Source organism: Carassius carassius, chromosome 10 (genome assembly GCF_963082965.1).
Source record: "Carassius carassius chromosome 10, fCarCar2.1, whole genome shotgun sequence".
Lineage (NCBI taxonomy): Eukaryota > Metazoa > Chordata > Actinopteri > Cypriniformes > Cyprinidae > Carassius > Carassius carassius.
The window spans coordinates 28,878,986-28,898,914 of record NC_081764.1 but is presented as its reverse complement, the minus strand read 5'-3'; the positions used below and the strand labels follow the sequence as shown (position 1 = coordinate 28,898,914).

At 40.4% G+C, this 19,929-nt stretch overlaps 1 protein-coding gene across 3 annotated transcripts in view; it reads right to left on the bottom strand.

Moving 5' to 3' along the window:
- Nucleotides 1–14,799: 14,799 nt before the first annotated feature.
- Nucleotides 14,800–19,929, bottom strand: part of LOC132152089 (sodium channel protein type 2 subunit alpha-like) — a 37,691-nt gene continuing 32,561 nt past the window's right edge. For all 3 annotated transcript variants that reach the window (XM_059560773.1, XM_059560772.1, XM_059560771.1), the window contains exon 27: nt 14,800–18,975. In XM_059560773.1, the coding sequence (XP_059416756.1) occupies nt 17,780–18,975 (1,196 nt within the window). In that variant the 3' untranslated portion in view covers nt 14,800–17,779. The remainder of the gene's footprint in view (nt 18,976–19,929) is intronic.

The window sequence follows — 19,929 nt, the reverse complement described above, 5'->3', positions numbered from 1 at the left end:
AAATGGAACTAGCATGCAGAGACGAGGGCAGAGATCTCAACAGCTTCATCGAACTGACCATATCCATTGATAATCTGCAATGTGCCCGGCGATCCAACTCCCGTCGCACTGAACATTCAGCACTCTTGCCCTCTCAGGAATCTACTGAACCCATGCAGGTCAATACTTACCACTTACCACTTGAGGAAAGAGATCGACGTATGTCCAATAGGTTATGCATGTATTGTGGACTGCCTGGCCATCAACGCAACCACTGCCCCACTCGTACCTCTACCTTCTCCCAACGCTCGGTGAGTACTCCTCTCACTTCCATGTGTGATACCCAGAGTGTAAGCACTCCCGTTGAGTTTTGGATTAACAACAGACAAGTTATCACCTCTGCCTTACTCGATTCCGGGGCTGCAGGCAATTTCCTTTCTGAAGAGTTTGCTCAGAGGTGTAACATTCAACTCATTCCATGCTCTACCTCTCTCTCAGTGGAGACAATAGATGGTCGACCACTGGGTTCAGGATCCATCACTCACCTCACCCGCAAAGTCATAATGGCGGCTGGCTTACTGCAGAAGGAGAGGATCCAATTCTACATCCTTCCCACATCTCACACACCCGTGATTCTTGGATTACTCTGGCTACGTCTGCATAACCCCCAGATCTCATGGAGAGAGGGTCAAGTGTTGAGGTGGAGCAATTACTGTCAACAGAACTGTCTTTCCCTGGTCAAACCTATTCCTGTCTGTTCCGTGTCACTTACCTCCGTTCAAGAGTCCATTCCCGATCTGCCAGAGGAATACGCAGATCTTCTGGAGGCCTTCAGTAAGAAACAAGCCAACACCTTACCTCCTCATCGCAAATATGACTGTGCCATCGATCTTCTGCCAGGGCATTCTCCTCCAAAGGGTTGCATCTTCCCACTGTCTCAACCAGAGTCGGATGCCATGAAGGATTACATCAAGGAGGAGCTCCAGAAAGGGTTCATAAGACCATCCACATCCCCTGCTTCATCCGGGTTCTTCTTCATGAAAAAGAAGGATGGTGGCCTCTGTCCCTGCATCGATTATCGTGGACTAAATGAAATGACGGTAAAGTTCCGATACCCGCTTCCGTTGGTTCCTTCAGCCCTTGAACAACTTCGCACCGCCCAATACTACACCAAACTAGACCTGAGGTGCACCTATAATCTCATTCGCATCAGGGAGAGAGATGAATGGAAGACCGCCTTCTCCACTACCACTGGACACTATGAGTATCTTGTGATGCCGTTCGGACTGGCTAATAGTCCATCTGTATTTCAATCATTTATTACCGAGGTTTTCAGAGACATGCTGAACATATCTGTGATCGTATACATCGATGATATCCTGATCTTCTCTAACACCCTTCCTGAACACATACAACACGTCCGAGCAGTTCTCCAATGCCTTATTCCATACCAGTTGTACGCCAAGGCTGAGAAATGCGAATTTCATACAACTTCCATCACTTTCCTAGGGTACATCATCAGTCCAGGAGGAGTAGCCATGGACGAGAAGAAGGTCAACGCTGTGCTCAACTGGCCTGAACCCACAACCCTCAAGGAACTGCAACGATTTCTGGGATTCGCAAACTTTTATAGAAGATTCATCATGAACTTCAGCACTGTTGTCGCCCCGCTCACCTCACTGGTCAAGAAGGGAACTCATCGACTCCAATGGTCAGATTCCACTCACAAAGCTTTCCAAACCCTGAAACAACGATTTAGTAACGCGCCCATCCTCTGTCACCCTGACCCTTCATTGCCCTTCATTGTCGAGGTGGACACATCCAACACAGGCATTGGAGCTATCCTATCACAACGCCCAGATCCTGCCGCTAAACTTCATCCATGTGCCTTCTATTCTAGGAAACTCAACTCGGCAGAGCGCAACTACAGTGTCGGGGATCGGGAACTTCTTGCCATGAAGGCAGCCTTTGAGGAGTGGAGGCACTGGCTAGAGGGAGCCACACATCCGTTCACTGTACTAACGGATCACAAGAACCTGGAGTACTTACGCACTGCCAAACGCCTGAATCCCCGTCAAGCTAGATGGTCTCTGTTCTTCACAATATTCGACTTCTCTGTAACTTACCGACCCGGCTCCAAGAACACTAAGGCAGATGCCCTGTCACGTCAGTTCGAGGAGGAGAACATTCAACCTGCTACAGAACCCATCTTACCGTTCCATGTGGTGGTTGCTCCCATTCAATGGGATATCATGACTCTGTTCCAACAATACAGGGAGCAGAACGAGAACCCAGTAGCCTGTCCAGCCGATAGAATCTTCGTTCCTGAAAATCTTCGTGACCAGGTCATCAGCCAAGTTCACTGCCATCCATCATCCGGTCACCCAGGTATCACTGCCACCATCAATCAACTGGAGAACCGCTTCTGGTGGGAATCACTGCACAAGGACACAGCTACTTACATACAGCAATGCAATAACTGTAATATTAACAAAGCATCTAAACAATCTCCCGCCGGTCTCCTGCAACCACTACCCATTCCTCAACGACCCTGGTCTCACATTGCCATTGACTTTATTACAGATCTTCCCAGTTCACAGGGCTATACCACCATACTCACCATCATAGATCGGTTCTCCAAGGCTTGCAGGTTCATTCCATTACCCAAACTACCTACCGCTCTCCAGACGGCAGAACACCTGTGCAACTGGGTCTTCCGATTGTATGGTTTACCCGAGGACATTGTGTCAGACCGAGGACCTCAATTCACTTCTCAATTATGGTCAGCCTTCTTCAAAGCCCTGAACATTAATGTCAGCATCACCTCTGGGTATCACCCTCAAGCGAACGGACAGGTAGAGAGGCTCAACCAAGAGCTAAACCGTTTCCTCAGAGCTTATTGCAACCAGAATCAGGATGATTGGGCTCGATACTTACTATGGGCAGAAAACGCACAGAACTCCCTTATCAAACCATCTACCGGTCTAACTCCCTTTAAATGTGTACTGGGGTTCCAACCACCAATGTTCCCCTGGTCAGGGGAACCAACGGACGTCCCAGCAGTAAACAACTGGATGGCACGCAGTGAGGAGGTTTGGAATCGGGCTCATGTTCACCTGCAACACGCTGTTAGGAGGCAAAAGGAGCAAGCGGACCGCAGAAGGTGCCCAGGTCACGATTATCAGCCTGGCCAGTGGGTATGGCTTTCAACACAGGATCTCCGTCTCTGGCTCCCGTGCCGCAAGTTGAGTCCAAGGTATGTGGGCCCATTCCAAATCACTAGACAAATAACTCCAGTTTCATTCCGGTAAGCACTTCCTAACACATATCGTATTTCTCCTACCTTTCATGTATCCCTGCTCAAGCCCGCTGCTGGTCCCAGAGACGAGGGAGAGGGGAGGTCCCGTGCACAGGCCCCTCAACCCATCATCATAGAGGGCGAGGAGGCGTACCAAGTCCAGGAATTACTCGATTCCAGACGTCGGGGCAGAATTCTACAGTATCTGGTCAACTGGGAGGGGTACGGTCCAGAGGAACGCTCATGGGTAAACTCTGAGGACATCCTAGATCCCAATCTCATTGATGAGTTTCATCGTTTACACCCTGGAAAACCGGCCCCTCGACCCAGTGGTAGACCCCGATGTCGTGGGCCTCCTCGCGCCAGGAGTCGCTCGCAGGGGGGGGGGGGGGGGGGGGCTCTGTCACGGAGACGAACCCCGTGATTCCCTCTGATGGCCAGCAGAGGGCACCCTCACCTGAATACTGACACACACGCATCCATTCACTCACTTACACTGACGACACTACATTTCCCATAAGCCCCGTCCTTGGACTCTGATCACCTGCACAGGTGCCAATCATCAAGACTGTGCATATAAGCTGGACTTTCACAGTAGTTCGACGCAAAGTCTTGATTTGCTGTGTCTGTCATTTCTGAGCGTTATTACCCGTGTTTGATTTCCTGTTACCGATTCTGTCTGTTATCTCCTACGTACCTTTGCTGCCTGCCTACCGACCCCTTGCTTGTTACTGGATTTTGATTCTCTGTTCTTCCCACACTGTTGATATTGCTGGTTCCGACCATTGCCTGTACGACTACGAGTCTTTACAATAAAGCCTACATTATGGATCCCATGTCGTGTTCTGGATCATTACACAGTGACACAATAATGTAATCATCCTTGCATGTTGAGGAATATTTTAGGTTACATACAAGCTATATAAACAATACATGTCCACAATGACCACAATATTAAATTATATAATATTATCATTAATTATATTATTATGAAATAATTTGATGTCTAAGATGCAACGACTGTACTGTGTCCTGATCAGGCATGACAGAAAGGTTTCCAGCTACAATAATTTTTTTATAATATAGTTACTGCAGTTTATAAGTTTAGGGTCAGTAAGATTTGTTTTATTTATTTTAATTTTTTTACTTTTATTCAACAAGGGCATATTAACTGATCAAAAGTGCCAGGTATAGACATATATAATGTAAAAAAAAGAAATTATATTTAAAATACATGACATTCTTTTGAACTTTCTATTCATAAAATATTTCTGAAAAAAATAAGCAGCACAACTGCTTTTAACTGAAAATATTTTATTATTATTATTATTATTAAGAAAATCAGCATAAAATAGAAAATCAGCTTATCTCTGAAGGATCATGTGACACTTAAGACTGGAATAAAGACAGCTGAAAATTCAGCTTTGCCATGACATGAATAAATGGGATTTAATCATATATTAAAATAGAAAACAGTTAAATTGTAATAACATTAATTATAAGCTGAATTTAGACCAATTAAGTTTCACAGTGGGCAGCCTTAACTCGACATTATAGACATGAACACATGGACAAAGTACAAAGTGTCCTGTCATGGTCGAAACTAGATATAACAAAAAATATATTATTTTTTTTCATGGAAGAGAGAACTTTTATCTCTTGACATTATATCATGTTGTGCCTGGTTAGGACATTGTATTACTGTCATGCATATTTCAGTTTGTTTTTACAAACATATGAAATTATTTCCTGTGGCAATCAACAGCATACCATAGATGCTGTTGATATAGTTGAACTTTTAAGCAGCAAAATTAGCCTGCTGCTGTACTGTAAACTCATTTTTATTTATGCAAGACTGAATTATCTGACAGGAAATGGCTGCAGACGAATAAATTAAGGAAATTGTTTAAAAGCAAACAAACAAACAAACAAAAAAGTAAATTAATTCCAGGCAGGACATGTTCAGACGGCAGAAACATGGGTCACAGACAGGTGAAAACATATGACAAGTGGATGCTTGTAGTTCACAGAGGAGAGTGTAGGAATGGTTGGTAAGGTGAAAGGAGACTGCAAGTAAAGATCAGGAGAGATAATGAAAGAGAGGGAATGATGGGGTCAAGTTAATGTAAACTAATGATAAGAGAATTAAGACATGTCTGTAAGGAGAGAGAGGATGAGAACGTCACAGAAATGCATTATTCAACCCACAGAAACACAGCTCACTTACAGGCCTGTGCACTGATCTTACATAATACACTCACAATACAGTACAGAGACAGAAACATCCAGCTAAAAGTAACTCATTCATGGTTTAATGGAACACAAAAATTACCATAAAATAACAATTACAAGCAGTCATCTGAATGAAAACTTAACATTAAAACTTAAAGGGATAGTTCACCCAAAAATGAAAATTTTATCATTTACTCATCTTAATGTAATTCCAAACCTGTATGACTTTCTTTCTTCAGAGGATTTCAGAGATTTTAAGAAATGTCTGTGTGAATTTTGGTCTATACAATGGAAGTCATAAAAACAGTTTGGTTACCAACATTCTTTAAAATGTCTTATTTTGTGTTCCATGGAATAAATGAGGGTGAATAAATGATTGACAAGAAAATTAACCCTTTAATTCCAACAGTCCTTTGCAAACTCTATAATTTTTGTTTTTCAAATTATTTAAGATGTTAATGTTAATGTTAATTATAATAATCATTTAATTGAAATTAATTAAAAGATTGAACTTTTAAAGCATAGAAAACAAGTTTTAAACAATACAGTTTGGTTATAGCAACTACATTTGCTTTGGAACTGATATTCATTTTATTTTCTACTTAGCCAATTTAGCAAAATAAAGCATATTTAAATAAATCTAATTCAGACCATTTGTTTTAATATTTCTTCTTTTTCAGTGAAGCTGCTAATATAAATGAAACAACAGGGGGCCTTCCTTGAGGAACACCATGAATTACCATTACTACAGTAATTATTATTCAGTTGAATGAATTTGAAGTGACTAAATGTCCATAAAATACTCATAATAGTCCGCTCATGGGGGGGGGGGGTTATCAACCCTTCAAAGCATAAAAAATAAACAAAGGAATAGACTCGTATGCATATGTATTTCCGGCAGAATCTCAGCCAGTGACTTCATCTCCATATAATAATAATAATAATAATAATTCATTACATTTATATAGAGCTTTTCTAGGCACTCAAAGCGCTTACATTGTCAGGGGGTATCTCCTCATCCACCACCAGTGTGCAGCATCCACCTGGATGATGCGACGGTAGCCATAGTGCGCCAGAACGCCCACCACACACCAGCTTACTGGTGGAGAGGAGACAGCGTGAAGAAGCCAATCAGTGCATATGGGGATTGTTAGGAGGCCATGATGGTCCGAGGCCAATGGGCGAATTTAGCCAGGATGCCGAGGTCACACCTCTACTCTTTTCGAAAGACATCCTGGGATTTTTACTGACCACAGAGAGTCAGGACCTCGGTTTAATGTCTCACCCGAAGGACGGTGCTTGTTGACAGTATAGTGTCCCCTTCACTACACTGGGGCACTAGGACCCACACAGACCACAGGGTGAGCACCCCCTGCCCATATTCAATATTGCCCATATTCTAGCAGAATGTCTACTTCCTTTTGAGCAGAATGCCCTTAATACAAGCAAAATATTGTAAACAGATAGAGTACACAATAGGAGACAGACTTCATTTATACCATTGGCATGACTACTCACATTCTTCACAACAATACAATAGAACAACACAACATACTGTATTACAGTAATTTAAATAATATTTAGTATAGAAATTGTGGATGGATAAATGTGCATTTATTTATACAAATGTAGATAATGTAAACATGTTAATATTAAGAACCTTGATACTTTGGCGTTATCAGCAGGGTGGTAATGTGAACATAAATACAAACAAGTTTGATACAGTTTTACCTGCACTGCAGTTATGTAAACATGTAAATATAAATGACTTTTTTATCTGCACTATGGTGAAGAAAGTTAAAGTGACATACAGCCAATTATGCAGCAGCTCCTGGTGAGCAGTTGAGGGTTCAGTGCCTTGCTCAAGGGCACCTCAGTCGTGATATTGAGGGTAGAGAGAGCACTGTACATTCATTTCCCCCAGCTACAATTCCTGTCGGCCCGAGACTCAAAATCGCAACCTTTGGATTACGAGTGCAACTCTCTAACCATTAGGCCATGACTTCAACGACTTACCACAACTATGGAAATGCAAACATAAATGTAACATGCATATATATAAGTAACTTTAAGAGCTAAACATTTCCTGAACAACAGGAGAGGACAAAACACCAGCAAGATGGGTAGAATCCAGGTAGCGGATAGAGTAGAGTAGCTTAGATTGGTGGATTTACGTGTCCTTTCCTTTCTTCCAGGCTGGAATGCTAGAGCAGAAGATCGTGGGAGTGCTGGAGAGCATGAAGTCAATCACTAGAAAACTGTCAAGTAAATAAATAAACTTAGGTAGGTGAGTAATGCATTGGAAGTCCGAGAACAGACAAGAAGCATGTGGAGTGAGTGTTCTCTTATAGGGAGCGTGATTGGCACTAACAGGTGAGGAGGATTCATTGATAGATGTCAGATGTGAGTGACATGGATATTACAACTGCAACAGGGCAGGTAGCGGGTTCACAGACGGCCTCCCTGGCCATGGTAAGATATACAATTGGTTCTGGAATGGCCCCCTTGGCCTTCAGGAGGAAGGTCATTAGAAATAACTTGTGAACTGGAACAGGTTCGTAAGCAGTTTCATGGACAGTGAATTCTTCGCTTAACTTTATGGCAAGATCAGGAGATTGGCTGATTTCATTACTGAGAGCGGGATCTTTTCTGAGCTGGGGGATGAGAGCTGACATAAGTCTGTGTTCTGAGGCTGAAGTCAGCACTGAACTGTGCCCAGGTGTTCGGAAAAAGAAGCCCTCCCTGTGCTAGACTGAAGACCTGAAATATTCTCAGACTCCGGTCAGGCGTTAGAGCCTTCTCTTGACTCTGGTCTGGGGCTAGAGCAAGCTCTAGACTCACAGGAGAGAATTTAAGGTCTGCCTTTTTTCCGGAGCTGAGTGTCATTATCTGGAACAGGCCTAGGGACAGCATTCCTTGGAATGTATTCCTGAACTGAGGACAGGCACAGTAGGAGATGTAGGAACTGGATAGCACTCCTGGCTTATCTCTGTGACAAAAGCCAGATCCAGGCTGTGCTCAGGTAGAGGAGCAGGGAACACTGAAGGAAGCTCTGGAGGAGCAGACCTTGGACAGGGGTAGAGCCTGCACGAAACTCTAGTCAGGGGCTGGAGCCTGGACTCTGCTTAGGGGCTGGAGCTTGCACTGGACTCTGGTCAGGGGATGGAGCCTACACTGGACTCTGGTCAATGGCTGGAGCCTGCACTGGGCTAGAATTGGGGACAAGAGCCCTCTCGGGTCTTGACTCGGGAGCAGGAGCCTTCTTTGGGCCAAACTCAAGATTAAAGGCCCTCCCTGGGCCAGAAGTAGGAGCAGAAGCCCTCTCTGGGCTCGACGTGAGAACAGGAGCACTTTCTAGGCCTGACTCGGGAACAGACGCCCTCTCTGGACTTAACGTGGGAACAGGAGCACTCTCTAGGCTTGACATGGGAAAAGGAGCTCTTTCTGGGCTTGACTCAGGAACAGAGTCCCTCTCTGGGTTATACATGGGAACAGAAGCTCTCTCTGGGCCAGATTCAGGATCACTGGCCCTCTATGGGCTCAACTAGAGAACAGAAGCCCTCTCTGGGCTTGACACTGGAACAGTAGCCCTCTCTGTTTGACCAGTTTGTCTTGGCCTTGCTTTGGTGGATATTCCTTATTGGAATTCGTCATACAGAAGGCACTGTTGGATCTGTTCCTGGCTGCCCTGTACCTGGATTGTTTTTGTTGTTGTTGTTTCTTTTTTTCTTTTTTGAGCTCCAAGACTGTTTAATAATCTGATTTTTGGCACCTGCAAACTGAATCCACGTCTCGCATTGACAGTCACCTGATTCCTGCTGGAAATTGAGAAATTATTCAGTTAATATTCATAGTCCAATCATCTAAATTGCACAAACAAGCACAACATACATTCAGTATTTAAGCAGTGTTGGGGAGTAACTAGTTACATGTAACAGCGTTACGTAATTTAATTACAAAATTATTGTAACTGTAATTAGTTACAGTTACTAAGAAAAAATTAGTAGTTAAATTACAGTTACATATGAAATTTTTTACGATTACAAAGGGGATTACATTTGAATATTTACACACATCCACATACAGATTTAACTGATTTCTTTCCCAAATTGCACTGACTATTCAGAGACATACCGCCCTAATAATTTCCGTGATGCGGAAATACAGTCTGTAGAATCCAGTCATAAAAATGAAACGCGGACGGAATATGCCACATTTTGGATGACTAAATCAAAAGTAGGTCAGTACACTTGAATCAAAACATGACATCGACTAGTGTCTGTGAATATAAAGCCCCAAAAATGCAATATATGACTTGCACATTCTGCGTGTCTGTGGAAATCAGGCGCGGACTGGACACCAGGAACTCTCCCTGGTCACCAGGAGCTCTCCGCTCCTCCGCCAAACGGTTTGGATCAGATTCCGAGTAATCAATGCGAGAGAGAGAGAGAGAGAGAGAGAGAGAGAGAGAGAGAGAGAGAGAGAGAATAGAGTGGACTGCTGGAGCAGAGAAGCAGAACTCCTGTTCAGGGTTTCACGTCAGTTTCATCTGTAAAGATGCTTTTTTGTCTTTGTTTTTTTATTTATTTAAGCACGTTGCTCATCAGTCATCACTCAAAATACTATATAAAGGACATCATTATTATCTGTTGTAATGTTACAGTAGTAATTTAGCTGAAAAAAAATTCAGATTTTTTTTTTATAGGTTTAGGGGGAGCTACGACAGACAACAACACAACCCTTACGAAAATTAACATTTTAATATTTAACTATAAATCCAGAGAAAATGGTTACTATTGTTTAACTGTGATAACCAAAAATGTAAAATTATTTTACAAATGTATTTATTTAAAAATAAATACAAATCCATTTGCAAAAAAAAAAAAAAAAATTATTATGTGTAAAAATTTAAAATATTATGACACTATACTGTCAACAATATTTTTAAAAATAAAAATATTTTTATTAAGGGCAAAATTATTTTGCATGTCCCCAAATTAAAGATTTAAACCTTTTTTAAACTATATGTAAATAGTTTTGTCCATGAATTTGTTTGTATGACTTTGAATTTTCCAGTCTGATTTTTTTCCCAGTCCGCCCCTCCTGTAAATTAATGGCAAAGACATGGTTTCATTTACTACACATAGGCCTACTGAAGCTCGCAGGGTTTTCAACCTCTGCTGCCTCAATATAGGAGTACACAAGCACATAAACATAATTTCTAGAACTGCTCTGTGTCACTTCATGTGCATTTTAGTTATTTTGAGAAAACTATCATCATATACAGAGACAGCAGTTTCAAAAAAACACCAATGTTTCAGGAGTTTATTACACAGAATACGTCACATGCTTATTAGATAACTGTATTTAAGTTGATGTATATGCTTTTATTTATTATTCTTTAATTTTCACAAATTTAGAAAAGTAATCAAAAAGTACTCAAAAGTAATTAGTTACATTACTTTAATAAAGTTATTGAAAAAGTTACACTACTATTACATTTTAAACAGGGTAACTTGTAATCTGTAACCTATTACATTTCCAAAGTAACCTTCCCAACACTGTATTTAAGTAAGCACATTATCTGCATAGATTAAAAACAAATAATGAAAAGACAAGTAACATCATAAACTGTAAGAAATTGGGACTTAACTAGATTTGCTAGCATGATAATACGCAACCTCAAAGTGCTAATGTAACTCAAAACTTGCTGTTAGGAGTGACAACTGACTGCTTCATAGTAATCCTGGGAAACACTCTAAAAAAAAGTAAATGTAAAATATCAACTTTTGGTGCAATGTCTCCACAGTTAATGCCAATAGAAGAAACTGCTTCCGGCACTGCAACGGATGTAACTGAGCTGGCAAAATGCGGATTAATTAGACTTAATTAACTATGTCTTTCAATACGTCATTAACCAGGGCCTAGAAGACAGCTGGGCATTTGTCAGGCCAAAAGGTAGCACCCAGTACTCATGGTGTCCCGAAGGAGGGATGAATGCTGTCTTCCACTCATACAACTCTCAAATCCACACCAGATGATAAGATGTGCATATAGAGTAAATTCATATGTTCTTGTAATGCGAATTCTTTAGCCATGTGGTCCAATATACTTGTCACAAACCACTATGGAGAGTGTTTCAGTGACAAGGTGTTGTTGGGTTGTTAAGGGGTTAACTTCCAGAGCTCTGGAGATAATCATATGGAGACTCAGCTTATGTAGTTCACAGGAGATCGTCGTGAGGATATCTGAGGACATAGCAAAGAAAGGTTAGTAGAAAGGGGTCGGGCACTAGTTCAATGGGTAGTAAACTGTAGACCGGACACCGGAGTACTGAGTTCAAGGTGTCTTTATCCTGGTGAGTGATTACTGGGTGCAGGTGCAGGTGATCAGTACTCCGGTGATTGGGATTGTGCTTGATGAGAGTCAGGTGCGGGTGATGATTGGGGTGGCTGTGACGGTGAGTTTCTGACAATACTCTACTCTTGTGTTTGGAACCATTTTAAATTGCATTTAAATATTTATTGGTGGTCAGGCATTGTCATGCAAAAGCATCTGCTAAATGACTGTAATGTAAATGTAATGTAAATGCAATACAATGACTCTGGAATTGTTCCTATTTCTTAACACAGTAGTGTAAAATATTGCATATTTTGAATCTATGTCATCTCATTTCATCATAGTCAAGGCATTTACAGAGCAGAGATGAGACTGCTGCTCCTCAACAGTAAAGAGCATTGTTTGTGGAATTAGGTTGTCTTTCTCTATTTCTCTCTTTACACTCTCTCTCCACACTTGACTTGACCTACTTAGCCTCTATACTTCTTGCAATGTGAGATTCACAGCTCAAAAGAGTTAGATGCATGGTTCTTTTAATGCAATACTATGACACACTTGTATATTTTTTCTCTCTCTCTTGGGACTTGCTAAACAGTGGACTTGAACTTTTAGGAGCACATTTAGCTATGTGTAACGAAGAGGAAAAATTCGACACTCTATTGCAGCTTGTTGAGTTTGGTAAAATGCCCGTACTTTCCTTTAACGCAAATGCAGATGGTGAGATGGTTTTTCCCACTTGTTTTTTTCTATTTATTTTTTTAAATCATCATGCTTTTTCTTTTATTTCCCTACATTTTACTTGGTGGAAAAAGTGCCACATGCACTCGGAAACACATGTACACACAAACACAGTAAAAATTTGTAACACTTTAGATTAGGGAACACTATTAACTAGTCGCTTGTCATCATACATATTACTAGCATATTGGCTGTTTATTAGTATTTATAGAGCACATATTAACGCATTATTCTGCATTACCATATTCTTGATCCCTTTACCTTACCCAATACCTAAGCATAAATACTACAACAACTACCTTACTATCAATACTCAGCTTTTATAGAAAATAAATAAAAGGTAACTTTTATTTATAAACATATGTTTATTGAGGGAAAACTCTGTGAATATGTTCCCTAATCTGAAGTGCCATGTCACATGACAGTCATGTTGCCATTCCGTGATGTGCACCATGACATGGCCGCAATATTATAGGTTCAAGTACTATGCACATAAAAGCTAGGATTTCAGAAATGTGTGATGAACTTTAATTATAGCTAAATATTATAGGTTTATTAATTATTTAAAGCTTTAGGTGCAAAAGATAAAATAAAAACATACAAAAATATATATCTTAAAACCTTAGATTCAGATGCAAAAAATCGAAATATTTTAAATACTAGACATCATCTAACATACTGTATAATTACATACCAATTAATTTGTTTTAAGCACATCAACTCCTGACAAAATTGTGAGTGTAGACCCCACAATTTCCACCTTTTATACTGTATTGAACAATTTAAAAAAATTAATCTTTCTGACAAAGTGAATTACCAAAAACATAATGCTTAGCAGTTTGCTTTATATTTTTGGAACCCAAGATTTTCCCATTACAAAAAAAATTGTGAAACTTAAATAGTGTAACTCATCTGAGGTTGACCATCAACAATTTCTGAAGCACCTTCTTTGACTGATAAGAGAATTGTATTACTTAAGTAAACACAACATGGTAAAAGTGTAGGCTATGGTCACTTTAAGAAGAAATAATTAAAAACGCTGTTCCTGGTCATGTGGTACAACGCCCGCTGCCGGTGAAGGGCAAACGTCAATCATGCAGCACGTGTATCCCTCATTCAAGCACAAGAGGGCGCCTAGGATTACTTAGAATGAGACTTTATTGAAATGGCTCTGGTACCAGGATCGCTCACCAACCCCACCCTGTATTTTCTCAGTGATGGTACCATTTATTATTTTGCTGTTTTATTTATTTTATTTTTTTATTTGATAAAAAAATTATGTTGACTCCTTTTCCTTAAACCTTATCAGTTCATACATAAACACGCACACTTATCTCCTTCACCAGACAGACCTCGCCATAAAAGACAGTAAATCAAACAGCTCCTCTCAAAAGGGAATCCCCTTAGGAACAAAGGCGAGCAGGTCTCTCTCTGTGACTGAAAAGAAAGCATGAATGAGTGAGAGTGGGAGAGGGAGAGGGGATGAGAGACGCTGGTGTTGGTTGGGGAAAGCCTGCTGAAAACCCCAGAGCATTATGGGTAAACGCCGTGTGCTCAGTCACTGAAGGGTGTACCGTCATGTCAGGTTGCCAGGCAACAGGAAGAAAAGCACTCCAGCAGGGTCACTCCTGATCACAGAGTGTTTCTCAAGTACACACCCACACACATTCAGACTTGGGTCTGTTGAAATGAGAGTCTAGCAGTAAGGCCTCTAGAAGGATGACTGCAGCAGTCTCACCGAACATACTAAATTTAGACCTTCTGCTGTTTGGGAGGTTCTTACCTCTCTTTTACACATCCTTCTATTTCTCTTCTCCTTTTTTTCCAGCAGAGGTAATATTGACTGACAACTATTTGTTATGTTTGTTTAATTTATTAATTATTGAATGGCACAGATATACAGACCGAAGACAGATGCTGCATATTTGACAAAAAAACATTTCCAAAATAAATGTCTTAGGCTTTTTGGTTACTGGCTTCCCAAAATGTGCTTTATTTTGGAAAACTACAGTGAATGTCTGCAAACTCTGCTCCGCTTCAGAAGAAATCAATTCATATTGCACATTCAAAACAAAAGGTAGTACACATTTGCGAATCATATGCATTTTCAAGTAAAAAATAAAATAAAAAGTATGTATACTTCTCTGTTGCGGTTCTCTCTCGAAATTATATTTGCGATGTAGGCCTACTTTCAGAAAGTGCAATAACGAATATTATAAGTTTCACTTTGGTACAAAAAATATGATCTTTATTCTTTTGGCTTTTAAAATAACGTCACCATGTAGTCGGTTAATATAGTGCATGCAGTTTACAACCACACTATTAATGAAATATGACAACCACTGATTGCTTCATAAATTTTTATGTACATTTAAAACCAGGACCTGGCCTTCACATTTAGCACTGTGCAAAAAAAAAACAAAGATGTAAACAAAATAAATTAGTTAAAAATAAAAAAACAACAAATCAAAACCAATAATATGAGCTTGAAACTACTATTTACAATATAAACAATAAAGAGAATGAGAATAAAGCACATCGATGGTGGCCCCAGTACATACAGTCAAAACACACATATAGATCTCTCTCACATAAATAAGCTCTCATATTCTTTTTCTCTTTCACACTCGCACCTCTCGCACATCGATCACATGCATCCAAATGACAATTTTAGTGGTGTGTAAAAGTGCTCCTCTACAGAGTCGAGTACAGAGGTGAGATACAGCGTGCCATTATATACATACAAAATCACCACTACAAGATCAACAGAAGAACTCATGTTATAATCGAATTATTCAGCCAAACTCAGGGTGTTGCCCTGACAGAAAGACAACGAGGCAACTTCAAAATGAGGAAAATTGTTTTTCAGTAGAGATCCACTGACAGGTTGACCTGCACTTATGCACGGAATGGTTTTAGATTTGGAAGATATATATAGGCCTATACGTATGCATGTTTTTTTTCTTTCTTTCCTTCTTTTTGTTCAAAATAAAATGACAAGGTCAGTCATACTGTATGTTACAGAGACATTCAGTAGGGTTACATTGCCTTTTCTTATCATGTTCAGTGTACATTCAGGCTTCCTGAATTCTGTTGACATTATGGTACAGTAGTTTCACGGAGGGGTCAATATCTGTCTCGTCTCGTATATTAAATTTCAATAAACATTTATGCATTTAGCAGACGATTTTATCCAAAGCGACTTACAGTGCATTCAGGCTATCAATGTTTACATATCATGTGTTCCTGGGGAATCGAACCCCCAACCTTGAAAGGGACAGTATAAAGCAGTGCTCTACCAATTGAGCTACAGATATATATATATATATATATATATATGCCTTCAATATGGGGTGTACAACTTAACAGAACATTTAGGGTTCAATGAACAGCATTTGTTGCATAATATTGATTACCACTGAAAATAATTGCAACTCACACTTTAAATAAGCTAAAATCAAGGTTAAAGTGAGGCACTTACAAAAGAAGTAAACTGTGCCAACATCTGGAGGGTTTACAGGCCAAGATATACAGCTTTTTTGATAGAACACTTACATTTAATCTTCTGTAAAAGGGAAAAAAAACTATGAGCTGTCAAATTAAAAGTTGCCTAAATAAACATATTTGCTTTCAATATGTTTTCAGTATTATTCCTGTGTTGTTGCCATTCCAGAATCATGTTGTTATGCACCTGGTATCAGGTAAAGACATAGACAACTTCTGTCTATGTCTGTTTTTGGTCATCGGAAATAATGAACAGGTAGAAGTGTATGTTCTTTTAAAAGGCAACGGTCTGACAATCTATAGGTTTTATACGTAGACTTGGCATGAAGAATAAAAAAACACTCCAAATATAGGATGTGGATAATATAGTATATCTTTAAGATATAAATAAATAAAAACTCTGGTCACGTGGTACAACAGCCTAGCAAATCACATCACCTCTCTTGGTGTCTGTGCAGATATTGTGCAAAATTATCAGGTTTACAGGCTTTAACAGGCACTGTCACTACAACAGAGTTGAAAGATAACTGACAAGATTAGATAAGCGATTATATCACACTATTAACATATGTATAATCTATAATATATAATCTATAATATAACATATAATGTTAAAGTTTTGTGGTTATTTTACATGTGGCTAAACAGTGTGAATTTTCATGTTTATTTGCTTGGCCTCTTTTACTTCCATTATAAGTGCCTTATAGTAACAAAAATATAGTCAATTGACGTTAATGAGGTTAACATACACTGAACCCATAACATTCATGAATAGGTTTGAGTCAAAACATTTGAACAAATTCACTAACTGAGTTTGGCTCACTCTGCTATCAACAGTGGAAGATTGTGTTCAATTAATCAATTTTCGTGATTGTGTTCAGTAAGGCAGTGCAGACATGGTCTACACCTTGATCCATAAATAATAATTAAAAAAAAAAACATTCTATGTGTGAAAGTCCTGATTAGTACAGTATCATTCTGCTCTCAATTTACAGAGTGATTGATTTTGTAGCACTTGGAACCTACCGGTGTATACGTATATGTGTGTGTGGTTTGTTCAGTAATTGCTAATGCTAAAGTAAATGAGATCCTGTTCAGATAATTCACTACCGGATATGATCGACATTCCCCAGCCCCTTCCACAGACGTGCCCTTAAATGAAGTAGTTTGAACAATCAAACCCATGAGTAGAAAAGTTCAACATGATTAAAAAAATGAGCTAACAAAAATGTGCAGGTATATAATACGCCATTCAATAAGAAAGACACCAGCGGTAGTGTTAGCACTAGCTACTGATGACTATAACAGTTTCTTTCAATCCTCGGGATTCTGTAACAACACTCAAAACTAAAAGACAAACTCACACACCACTTTATACTTGCCATTTTGTTTCACACCAGCGTCCTTAGGGATTCAAGTCATACTCAAGCGTGTGTGTTCGTCGTGTAGACACTGGCACTGTCCTCGAATCAACGCTTTCAATCAACACCATAAATGCACCCTAAGGCTAGCTCGGTGCACATGCACACAATAGTCTAGACACACGCACATACACACACTCCGCCTCACACACACTCAGTTTGGCATTAGTTCCAAAACCGCTCGAGGTGAATTGCACCCCAGTGCTTGCACTCTGCTCTGTAAACAGTGTCTCAGTTGAAAAGAACAGTCTCTGTTTCAGTCCCTCGTTCATTTTTTTCTGTCTCTTGCATCTTTTGCTTTGTCCTCCTTCTCTCTCCTCTCTTTTTCATATTTGTCTTTCTCTGACTTGGCCACACTGTTATAAGATGGCGGAGAGGCAGAGGAGGCAGTCATATCAGTTTTGTCCGATGCAGAGTTCTCTTGAAACTTTCCGATGACAAGTACCTCTTTCTCCAGGATACGTACCTCCCCATCCTGTAGCTGTTTTCGGTAGGCTTCAGAGGCCTTCTTTATCATTTGCCTTAAACGGTACCGTCGGAAGGCCCTCTGGATTATCACAGATGACATCTCCTCCTGTTTCCTGCGGAGGGTTGTCGTGATGGGCTCGTACGAGACTTTGGAGGGATTGGAGGCCATGAAACGATCTTCCATCTGTCCCCTCAGGGCATCCATCTCACCCTCCTCTCCCAGTACCCTCAGGGTAAAGGCGAAAAGGATGTCCAGGCAGTGGATGCGGTCACCACTGACCATGGGCAGGTCCATGGCTATGAGCTGGATCTTGTTTGGCTTGGGGATGCGTAACGGAGGATCTAGAGCGTCTGCAAATTCAGAAAGCTTGCTGTACTCCACGAACTGTGTGGCGTTGGGGTCGAATCGCTCCCAGACTTCGTAGAACATTTCAAAGTCGTCTTCGCTCAGTGGTTCAGCGCTCTCCTCTGTGGCTACGCTGAAGTTCTCCAAGATCACAGCTATGTACATGTTCACCACAATCAGGAAGCAGATGATGATGTAGCTCACGAAGAAGAAGATGCCGACCGAGGGGTTTCCGCAGTTGCCGCGGTACAAACTGCCTGGGTGCTCCATTTCACTGTCGCAATCCGGATCTTGTTTGTTCAGGATGGGTGCCAGGAGGCCGTCCCATCCTGCAGAAGTGGTAATCTGGAACAAGCAAAGCATTGAATTCCCGAATGTCTCAAAGTTAAACAAATCATCAATCCCTGCCTCCCGCTTCACATAGGCAAAGTTGGACATTGCAAAAATGGCATAAATAAACATGACCAGGAACAGGAGGAGGCCAATATTGAACAAGGCAGGAAGTGACATCATCAAGGCAAACAGGAGTGTACGAATGCCTTTGGCTCCTTTGATGAGACGAAGAATGCGACCAATTCTGGCAAGCCGGATGACTCGGAATAAGGTTGGCGATACAAAATATTTCTCGATCATCTCAGAGAGGAACATGCCTGACAAAAAAAAACAAAACACAAGTCCAATAAGTGATCCCAACAATCCCTGAATTTTCCACAACATTTAATCTTAAAGGTGCTCAAAGCATACTCTACTCAAATATAGTATAGCATTCCCAGCATTACATTAGCCTAAACTGTCTTCTTTGGCTACTTTTGTCTTTCAGATCATTTAAAGGATTAGTTCACTTCCTGATAATTTACTCACCCCAATGTCATCCAAGAAGTTCATGTCTTTCTTTCTTCAGTCAAAAAGATTTTTGAGGAAAACATTCCAGGATTTTCTCCATATAGTGGCCAGTGGGTTGAAGATCCAAACTGCAGTTTCAATGCTGCTTCAAAGGGCTCTACACGAGCCCAGCCAATGAATAAGTATCTTATCTAGAGTAACGATTGGTCACTTTCTAAAAATATAAAACTGCATATACTTTTTAACCACAAATACTCGTCTTGCACTGGCTCAACTTCAGGCATTACATTGGAAAGGTCACGCATAGGTGGAAGTACCGACCCAGTGTTTACAAAGCAAATGCACAAAGAAAGTCAAACGCCCTTTACAAAAAAAGGTAAAACAATGTTTTGAAGTTGAAGAAAATTAGATGGGGTTTTTCACCCTACCCTACCTTTCTGAACCAGAGTACACAGAGGAAGAACAGGACCTTTCCAACGTGATTATGTAAATGTATCACAGACATGCATTGCAGAGCAAGTACAAAACAAGCATTTGTGGTTAAAAAGTATATAAATGTGTATGTGTATGTCTGATTGTTTGACTAGATAAGACCCTTATTCCTCGGCTACACTGAAACTGCAGTTTGGACCTTCAACACCTTGGGTCTCATTGAAGTCCACTATATAGAGAAAACCTTTATTTCTTTTCGACTGCAGAAAGAATGATATGGAAATCTTGGATGACATTTTCAGTAAATTACAGTATCAGGAATTTTTTAT